Here is a 10,898-nt window from a genome sequence, read left to right as displayed (position 1 = left end):
CCCATCAGATTTTTTTCCTTTAAAAAAATATTTTTTTGTACAAAAGATTAATATGATTTATTGCCCCAATATTGAATTTAATGATAAAATATCTTTTTTGAGACTATAATTCACCTTTTTTTTTTTACGCAAAAGGTTGTAGTTTTTAAGGAAAAATACACGGGTTTAATCCAAAAATACAATAAATGTAAAAATAGCATGTACAAAAAGTTTGACTTAAAAAAGTGTTACATAAAATAAAATGCAGATTCACAATATACTAACTTAGATCTTATCTTAAAATTTCTTGTATACGATGGTTTTTCGAAATTTAGTTTTTTCTTTACTAAATTATGCTTTTAAACTCGATCCTCCCAAAGATTCATTCTTACCTCGATCCCTGAGTCAAATTATCCAAATTATATACTCGACATCTATAATAGTAATATCAGCTGAAGCTTGTAATTTTACAGCTGCTGATATTCAGTTACCTATCACACATATTAAGAGAACCGTATAAATGAAAAAAGGAATAGTATTTTACTTAACCTTAACAAATATTGATGTATTTACAACTACTATATATACAGATACAAAAAAAAAAAACTACCATAAATAGTACAAAGCAGAAAATATGTATTAGAAGTAATGCAAGTAGTATTAATTAGAGGATAGAATTAGGAAAAAAAATGATTAAAAATTAAAAATGTCAGTTATTTTGAGACAGACATTATTTTTACAAAAATGTTGCTCATTTTGGGACGAGAAGTTAGCATTTACTGTAACTCATTTACCATGACCTTTTTCCATGTCAGTTGATTACTACAAAAAAAAATGAATGAGTTCCTTAAAAAGGACTAGATGTATTTTTTGAAACGTTTCCACTGAAGATGTTTTCTAAACTTTAACCCATCCTTGGATTTTCCAGACGTATATGCCAACAATGTTCATTAAAATCTGGGAAAGTTTTGGAGAATAAAAGTGAACAGTGAACCCTATAAATGCACCAACCATCTTCAATAATTGTAAGCACCATGGACTATTAACTTTTCCAAGAAAAGCTAAAGAAAGACACAGAAATATATAGTAAAAAAATTCTGATTGAGACAACTAATATAAAAGTGAAATTATAACCAAATGGAGTTGCCATATAGACTCTCACACTTTATGCAAAGATGTCTTCCATGGAGAATCTAGGCTATTAGGAAAACACTGTTGTGTGTTTGCTTAGAAAATAAGACACTATAGATGATGGTGAAAAGTGGGATCAAGTGTACAATGTTAGACATTCAAATTTCACTGTGCATGTCTTTTTAAAGTTATTTTGGTTTTCATTTAAAAAATCTTGCCAATAAGTTATAACAAGAAACCAATCTGAAAATAATTTAATCCAAAACAGATCTATGTGCTACAGTATGTTTTTTCTTTCTTCCAAAAAAGTCTCAAATCATGATAAATAAACAATTTCCATTATAATATAATCCAAATTATGATCATATAATATGTTACTGATGTCCAAATCAGGTATGCATCTCCCCTGCAACTCTAATATGAATGAACAACAATAAGTAGGTGATTAAGTTCTTTAAATAACTAAATGTGTATTTATTCTTAAGTTTAATCAATACATATGATCACAATTTACTATACATATATGATCACAAGTTCAAGTTTCCAACCCACCAATTTGTTTAATCAAAATCATACATATAACTGCTCCTGTTTGCTCAAAATGAACGCTTTGCCCAAATCCAAATAATAGCGAGAACTTGAGATTTCCTTATGAATTACTAAACCCTATCAGAATCACTGCAATTCCGCAGCAAGTCTGTTGACATTTCTAAACCTTAGAAAAGAATTTTAAAAACAATAAATGCTTTACAGAACGTTTGTGCATGGTAGACCTAGACACCTAACTAACTCGATTTATTATTATGTGCACTAATATAATATAAAGGCTTATACATTTACAGAATTACAAGCAAAACCGTAGAAAATGCCTCAGACAAGAAGATAACGCCTCAGGCTCCTGTATCAGGCGGATAGATCACCCACCATGCTAAGTGTTTCCAAAATATTTCGGTTCTTGTCCACATCCAACAGTCTTTGCAAAAGACAACTATTGGAACAACTGCATAAACAGAAGTTAAAGGTTAATAAAATATTAGACAACAGTTGGGAGAATTAAAACACAATGAAAAGTCCAGACTGGATTTGTGTTTACATCAACCAATTTTTTGAAGAAATCGATATTTTCTACTTTACTAAGACTGTTATCTGCCAACAGAACACTAAATCTCTTACGGAAGGAAAAATAAAAGACACGCATGAAAATATGCTAGCAAACAATGAACAATCAATTACAATAGCTGCTTGCATAGTTATCAGAGTTCAAGATCACAAGAAAATGACATTTTCTATTACATATTTATATTGAGAAAGGTTAGATAGAAAAATATGGTAGTAAACAAGGAACAATAAATACAAGGGATACTTACATAAATATCAAAACTGAGGATGATAAGCAAAAAGGCTTTTTTGTTCGTCTGTTGGATTTGACAACCATCTACAGAACATGCATGCTGCGCCGACCACCGACAGAAGAGACAAGATTGCCAAACCTCCAAAATGAGAAGGATCATTTGCGATTATTGCAACACCAAGCATTAAAGACTCTGCCAAACTTGCAACAGCAACTTCTGTAGTCCCAATGAGATTTGCTTTGGATGATGGGATTCCAGTTTGGATAATTTGCGCCCCTACAACATCATATGACATGTGTCCGAGCCGTGACAAAATCTGCAGACACAAGCACAGTAGTTTATTACTCACAAAAATTTAATGTGAATATAATTTGGCATCAAAGTCCAAGTTTGAGTTTCCAAAAATGAATACATAATGCAATTTGGGACATCCAAGTCCTTTCCTCGTATAGAGTTGTTGTTTGTTTAACAAATATTTATTTACAATGACCTGTTTCAACTTTTTTTCAGCAGAGATGTCCAGTTAGAAAAACAATGGAGGTCCACAAAATTTCCACCCAATACAAGCTAAGGTTTGCTAACAAATGAACATAGCATTTGAAAAGAAATAATTTAAAAGGATCTAACCAGTATTTAAAAAGCACTCGTTGGAACTATCTTGAACAATCCATATCAACATACAGGTCATTAATGAATTTGGTACAAGCTGAATTCGATTCCTATTCATGAAGTCTGGATACTTATACACAACGCGTATGATGAGACGTGGCTTAGATATGTTCACGCAATCTTATAAAAAATGGTATGTTTCATATAAACACGCAATATTTGTAAAAAGAATGTGATTGTTGTCTATTAATATATAACCATATCAGTAGACGATGATCACAATTAACAAAAAGGCATATATAGAAACATCATTCCTTTGCCCATATCAAAATATATTCTTTCCCCTATAAACATTCTGCAAAGTTACGATATTTTCTCAATACCATGTTCGAATGTCAAACGAAGCATCATTAGTCCTATTTGAAAGAAGTCCTGGCTCTACTGAGTTGCCTACTTACTATCTGTTAGATTTTATATTGGGTCTAACTCAACCTTACAAAACCGGCTTTGTAAGGATGAGTTATGTCCAACCCTCAATTCTGACATGGTATCAGAGCCTCTCCAAGATCCGTTGGGCCACCTACCATTTATATCCACGCACCAAGCCCAACAGTGTTGGGCGTGTGTTAAGAAGTCCCACATCGGAGATGAGATGGCCTGGACAAGAGTTTATAAGTAAGAGGCAATCCTCACCTTACAAGCCGGTTTTGTAAGGATGAGTTAGGCCCAATAGTCATTTCTAATACTAATTACATCATTTTCATCTACATAATTCCTTGCAGTATAAAATGTTAAATATTTTGGATTCACTTTAATTAATTAAATGTGTATAATATAAAATATAATTACTTGTCATATTATATTTATTTAAATAAATACTATTAGGCTTATGTTGAACGAGGCCGTTCTTTAGTCTGCCTATTGAGGGGTCCCTGCCTCCGCTGAGTATAAATAATCTAACCATCCCATTAGGTTAGACACACTGAAAAACCTATTCCAGGTACATGTGTACAGCAATCAAATATTCTTATTAACAATCATGCTATGCTACATATCTACAACATGTTAAATTATTATAAAATTCTTTCAATTGGTATCAGAGCTTCAGTAGATTCATTGGTAATGGCAGCAGGTTTATTAATTCTTAAGGCTAAATCAAAATCATGAAGGGCTAAGTATAGATCCAAAGAATCTTTCCAGTCCTCATAGTTAGTCCCATTGAGAGTTTTCACGGAAGAATCATTAAGAAATTATGAATAAAAAGATTCCACGTGTATATACAGTCAAACTTGTCCATAATAAAACTCTGTCACATTATGACCTTTAAATAAATACAATAATAAGAAAAACTCATATTATCAATTCCAACATCGATAGGATATTTAAAAATTGACAAATATAGGTGTAAAATTACATTAATAATAACATACCGATAGGGTATAGTTATTATTAACATAATATATAGGTCATAATTACTAGTAAATAATTATTTATTCATTATAGGGTATAGTTATTATTCATTATAGGTCATAATATATAGGGTATACTTTTCAGAGGCTTATAATAATTATTTATTTAGAATTTATATCAATAATAACATATTGGTAGGATATAATTACTATTAATATAAATAAATTAATTGCTACGAAATAATTTTAATTACGCAATTAACATACATAATTCAAACAACTGCACCTGCGATAGGCAAGGTTACAATTATTCGAATCGATAATATCTATGCTTAAAAGAATAGGATAATTTTATATCATGCATAGAAAAACCCAAAATAATTAAAAAATAATAATCTGGGTCAAAATTGGGGTTTAACAAAATCTGAAACAGAATTTCCTCAGAATTCATACCATGAAAATGATTTTAGGTCATAATGTGACAGTTTTATTATGAACAAGTTTGACTGTATATACACGTGGAATCTTTTTATTCGTAATTTCTTAATGATTCCTTATTCTTCCCTGACAGTCTCTTTTCCTAACTCCGTGAAAACTCTCAATGGGACTAACTATGAGGACTGGAAATATTCTTTGGATCTTTACTTAGCCCTTCATGATTTTGATCTAGTCTCAAGAATTAATAAACCTGCTGCCCTTACCAATGAATCTCCTGAAGCTCTGATACCAATTGAAAGAATTTTATAATAATTTAACATGTTGTATGTAGATATGAAGCATAACATGATTGTTAATAAGAATATTTGATTGTTGTAAACATGTACCTGGAACAGCCGTGGAATCCATTGACATGTTAACTGAGATCGAGAAAAGGTTGAGAGAATACTTCTGCCACCTTCTGATGAGTTTTACGTATTTTAGGTTTTTCAGTGTGTCTAACCTAATGGGATGGTTAGATTATTTATACTCATCAGCGGAGGCAGGACCACTCAATAGGCAGACCAAAGAACGGCCCAACCCATCATGGCCCGTTCAACATAAGCCTAATAGTATTTATTTAAATAAATATAATATGACAAGTAATTATATTTTATATTATACACATTTAATTATACATTAATTAATTAAAGTGAATCCAAAATATTTAACATAAAAAGCATAGTTTTTTATTTTGGTCATCAATAGACAGCCCTGCACATTCAAGAAGTCCAGCACCACCATCAAGTATATAACATACATCTCTACTCTACTAATGTCCGACAACCTTGTGTTTCCTTGTCACATAGCCTTGAGGTTGCAGTGCATACAAACGAAATTCCCCTGCCGTTTTGAATCATATTTATTTCTACTCAGACAATGACAAAAGGAGTATCTATTCTAATTACTCTCACAAAATGATGTGGAATAAGGATTAGCAAGAAGATTTAAGGCAAGTAGCTGTACCCCAAATGAATCAAAGCTGTATCTAAAATGTATTTGTCATCAATTTCTTGATGGAATTTTTTTTGGAGGATGCTCCCTAGAAATGACATAGAAGTATTACTAGATTCGGATACGACACTGATATTTTAGCAACTTTGGAGTATCCAGATATCAATTATACCTATCATTTCGACCTACTAGCCATAACTAAGGCTGTTGTAATTATATAATTAGATACCAAGTAATAAAGAGAAAACCTTATTTAGTGACTTACAATCAGAAACAAGAAGATAAGAAGAGGACTCTGATGTGATATTGATCCACTCATATATACAGCAACAGCCATGCTGAGAAGTAAAGCTTGAAACACCAACCCAACTGCCCCAGCCTGGAAAAGAGAGAGTATTTTCAATGGAATCATTCATTTATGCATAATAAGTTCTCATACTTCCTTATGTGGAACTTTAGAAAAAATGAAAAGCTAAAGATACCTTTAAAATGCCAAATTGCTTGACCAGAGTTGAAGACACGAATGTTGCTGCCACGCCCATAAAAGCACACATTCCACTAAATCCTCCGATGATAGATGGATGTAAGCCTGTAGATCAATTAAAGGGGGGAAATCTAAGACTTTAGTACAATAACCTAAACAATTGATCCTCGACCCAAAATAAAACAAGGAAAAAGGAAAGATAAAAGGAATTATGACATTGATTATTACTTTGAATATGGAAACAAATCATTAATGGGGCCAATCAGAAATGCCGGCTATAACAACCATAAATCAAATCTACTCCCTTTACCCTTCTCTCGTTTTGACTGTTTGTTATAGCATTCAGTTTAACAATAACTTTAAAAGTCATCACTTCAAGGAGGACCTCAACTGAAAATACTTGGAAACGCCATTTGTGCTAGATAATGGATATTAACATTGAAATGAGTAAGAAATAAAAAAGAGCATTGAACATGTATTAATTAGCTAATTTATATGAAAGATTCAATTAAAAATAGGAGAATGTTAACATGTGCACCAAAGGCACATGTTAAGGAAACAAAAATAGAAAGTATTAAATGTTGAAGCATTAAATTTTAACTTTTTAAGCATTAAATTTTTGTATCATTAAATGTTAAATTTCTATATTAAGATACCTTAACATGTGCCCTATATGCACATGTTAACAACACCCTTAAAAATAAATCAAAAACATGAAAGCCCCTCATTGTCACTATGACAGACAGAAATTCTTGAAACCAATTGTGTCGTACTTCACTACAATCTTTATGCAATAAATGATCTGATAGCAGTGAAAGAAGTTTCCTAAAAAAAAGGGGCCATTTAGGAAATTATCACATACCATGTTGTGTTAAAAATGCTGTCATCAAACTGCCTGGTGTGAGAACGATATTGAAGTAGAGGAGCACCCACGCAATACTAGCAGGAAGAACTGGCTGACCCAAATACTCCTTCCAGCCCAACTTGATGGCTTCCAGACCTTTAACCACTGGTTTTCCAGCAGATAGATGTAAGCATATTTACAATATCCAGACAACGAGATAATAATTCTCTAGAGAAAGATTGGTCTAATTGGTACCTATACTGTCAGCATCTGGTGTAGAATCTTCATTGAATAATTTGCAACATGGTTTAGGCCGGTCAAGAACACCAGTAGAAAGCTTGTTGGTTAAACATGTTAAAACAATCTGCATATTAAGAATGATGTGTGAAAATAAGAACGAATTCATATTATGAATGAATTCTGACTGAAGGAAGTTATAGAACAAGAAGAAAAACAGAGAACTTACTGTAACAGGCAGTAATCCTATCATTAAGCCAGAAGCAACTTTTAAGCACGTCACAGGATGAAATTTGGAAAGAAGGACTCCAAACAACAATGCTCCAGCTATCTGAAAATGAAAATTTTGAGTTTCAAAATCAGAACTACACTTGATACTTCATAAGAAAGTTCCTATGATATTTCATTGAACTGGATAAATGATAGTATTCTCTGGATATAAGGCAGCTGATTAACTTAGTGCAAATGTATATATATAAAATACCTCGGATAAGAGATCAATTCGATTTAGAACAGCATTTGCCTGTGCAAGTGCGACTGGCCTATTAACTCCTGTCAGCTGTAGAAATAATCCACCGAGGATCATAAATAAATATTATAAATAACAAATAACATGTCAAAGGGAACAGAAGAAGCATTGAATGACAAATTACCAGCACAACCCAGTCACGCTCATTTGCGACCCCTAAAGCGACACCACAGAGCCTCTCAATAGCCCCAGCTGAAACCAATATGACAAACCATGGATGCAGAAGCAAAGAAGACACTGAAGTAGGAGGCAAAGAATGGGCATGGATAATCATAGCTGCAGATAGCAACTGAGTGGCTGCCTGAAAATGGAAAAAAGTTTGGTTTTAGACTTTTAGGAAAAAGAGCAACATCCAACATGATTTTACATAGCTCGTTAGATAACTTGCCTGAATGACAGTTAAGTAGTTATATGCAGGCACTCTAGGCAAATGGTCCATTAATTTTCCAATCAAGGGACCACCGACAATTATAGCCACTTTAGTGAAGAAACCCATCACAGCAACCGGCAAGAGGCTTGAATGAATCAAGGCAATGGCAGAAGGCCAAGCAAAATTCCAAAGCTGCTCCACAAAATTTGCAACAATGCAACTAGAATAGAAAACTGAAATCGTATAACCTTTAAGTTAAGAGCAGCTCAGATGATTCAAACTCACAAGTCACAATCATCAATTTAATGTACAAGGAAAAAGGCAAGTAATAAGATCATTGGACAAGATAACTTTTGTAACAAATCACCGCTGGGCACATCTCAAGTTATAAACTTCATCTGTAGGATTGTAATGTCACATTAGGCAAATGAAAGCACTTTTGAATTTTAATAATAAAACATAGTAGGAAGCCACACCAACGTTAGATTCTCAGCATATGAAATCACAAACTAGCCAAGCCAATATCAGTTGATTCCACGCAGAGAAATGGATAGGGTTTTAGATACTTTAAATACCACAAGTAAATAAGGGGATTTTGGGCCAAGCTAGTGCATCATCTAGGGGGTTTGGCAGAAAAGGCCAATTGAAGGAAAGCGAGAAGAACACAGTTTTATACAAGTTACATTTACTGAAATAAAAGTGTAGTGCAATTGTGTGTTAGATATGGGCCTTAATTAGGATAGCAATAATAACAGGCCTTATTAGTTATTATTAGTAAGTAGTTTTTATTATTAGTTGGCAGTTTTCATAGAAAATAACTGTAATATGGAACTGCAGTCTGCAGTTAGATAAGAATAGACAGTTTTTATAGAAAATAACTGTCATATAAGTGTTTCCTATAAATAGCAGGGGTGATTGAGAAAGATGGTATCTTGTGAATGGAAAGAGGCCATTTTGGCATTAGAGAGGTGCAGACCCTCGAAGTTTTACGATATCATTCTGCAATCAAATGGATTTTCCCTATTTCATTATTCTATATCAGTTGGTTTCTATCATTGTGTTAGTTTGGTGAACATTTATTTTACCCCAAAAGAAAACTCAATTATATTGAACTAAACATAATAATGAGTAATAGAACTAACTGACACAACATGTATGCTACAGATGGAGTTGTTAAGGTTGAAAAACATCTCGGGGAACGGGTAGCTCAACTGGTTTGATCTAAGGGTTAAAGGAGCTAAAGGACTACTAGGGTTCAAGGACCGGTGAACGCAAAACAATACTAACACTAACATTAACAACTAATTACTAACTTTGATTGTTTCATAAAAAATGTTGAAAAACATCCCACCATATAATCCGGCAGGGTGGGCCGGAGTAGCTGCAAGGACATGTTGTTCCTCTTCAGACAAAACCTACAAAACAAACCATAAAAAGATAAGAAACAATGCGGGAAATGCTTAATAAAACCTAAACCTATTAAAAAAAACAACCTACAGGTAACGATGTCAAGAGAGTATCTACAAACGTGGCTTCAGAAAGCAAATTCAAAGACTCATTCTCCAGAATCTCAGTATTGAGTGTAATTGGCACAGGACATTCAGGTTCAACAACAAGTGAACACGTTCCTTCAGTCTTATCCTCATTAGTAATGTTTACATGATCCACCAATTGTATATCAGTATTGGTTATCGAACATTTGGAACTTATACAAGCAAATCTATAATCACATAAACACATAAACAAAACATTAGTAAATAGTAATAGTATGATAAATAAATTTGAATAATTTGCAAATGGTGAAATAGAAAACCTAATACCTGTGAGTGTGAGAGGAGATAGAAGGGTAATAATTGAGTTTGAACCGTGGATATCGAATTTGAGAGGAACGTTGATGATGGTGGAGGGGAATAGGAATGTGGAATTTGGTGAAATGGAGATTAAAGGTGGGCGAAGTAATAGCCATAGTTGACGAAGAAACTTCAAGCTATGGAACTTGAAGAAGGAGAACCAATTAGGTTTCGTAAAACTCATGCAGCAGTCTTCAAAAAACAATAAGCAAAGAGGAGAAATGTGTTCATTACAGAGCAGAGCAGAGCAAATAGAAGAAGAAACGTAGAGTAATGGTTTTTGTGACAATGTCGAAAATCTATCTTATCTGTGGAAAAATGTGTGAATGGATATTGGTGGTTTGTATGTGAACGGCGGAGTGTGCAATTGATGTGTGTGGCCATTTTTTTGCTCCCAGTTGAGTGAAACTTTAATCTTCCACCATGTTGACGTGGAGCCACGTGGACGAGATGTTCTATCCTAGGGATTTAAATTGAATCTTACCTTACAAATCATTTTGGACATATTTTCAGATGAGATAACTAGTTGTTTAACCTACTTGAATTAAGGGTTTACTTAGGATGGCAATTTGACCCATACTCAGAGGATACTCGCAAAAATTATCCACAACGGGTAGAGTAAAAACCCGCATTTTGGGTACGGGCACGGGTATGGGTAATTACCCGCAAAAAT

At 33.3% G+C, this 10,898-nt stretch overlaps 1 protein-coding gene across 1 annotated transcript; it reads right to left on the bottom strand.

The window, feature by feature from the left end:
• Nucleotides 1–1,566: 1,566 nt before the first annotated feature.
• On the bottom strand, nucleotides 1,567–10,617 carry LOC123889139 (solute carrier family 40 member 3, chloroplastic). Its single transcript, XM_045938392.1, has 13 exons — nucleotides 10,196–10,617; nucleotides 9,873–10,095; nucleotides 9,727–9,790; nucleotides 8,394–8,608; nucleotides 8,130–8,306; nucleotides 7,961–8,035; nucleotides 7,706–7,807; nucleotides 7,495–7,603; nucleotides 7,258–7,404; nucleotides 6,394–6,500; nucleotides 6,177–6,290; nucleotides 2,478–2,778; nucleotides 1,567–2,110 (listed from the first exon to the last, which is right to left on the bottom strand). Exons 1-12 carry the CDS (start codon nucleotides 10,339–10,341, stop codon nucleotides 2,485–2,487), a joined length of 1,773 nt encoding a protein of 590 aa, XP_045794348.1. The 5' UTR covers nucleotides 10,342–10,617; the 3' UTR covers nucleotides 1,567–2,110; nucleotides 2,478–2,484.
• Nucleotides 10,618–10,898: the final 281 nt, after the last annotated feature.

The sequence above is a fragment of the Trifolium pratense genome, linkage group LG1 (assembly GCF_020283565.1).
Source record: "Trifolium pratense cultivar HEN17-A07 linkage group LG1, ARS_RC_1.1, whole genome shotgun sequence".
In the NCBI taxonomy this organism is placed as follows: Eukaryota; Viridiplantae; Streptophyta; class Magnoliopsida; order Fabales; family Fabaceae; genus Trifolium; species Trifolium pratense.
The sequence above is the reverse complement of the archived record's forward strand: the minus strand, read 5'-3'. Positions and strand labels throughout refer to the sequence as shown.

Coding starts and splice junctions, on each gene's coding strand:
- LOC123889139 (XM_045938392.1), bottom strand. CDS start 10,341: ATGGCTATTACTTCGCCCACCTTTAATCTCCATTTCACCAAATTCCAC. Junction 8,307..8,393: donor ACTACTTAACTGTCATTCAG/GCAAGTTATCTA, acceptor TTCCATTTTCAG/GCAGCCACTCAGTTGCTATC. Junction 6,501..7,257: donor AGCATTTTTAACACAACATG/GTATGTGATAAT, acceptor ATTGATCTACAG/GCTTACATCCATCTATCATC.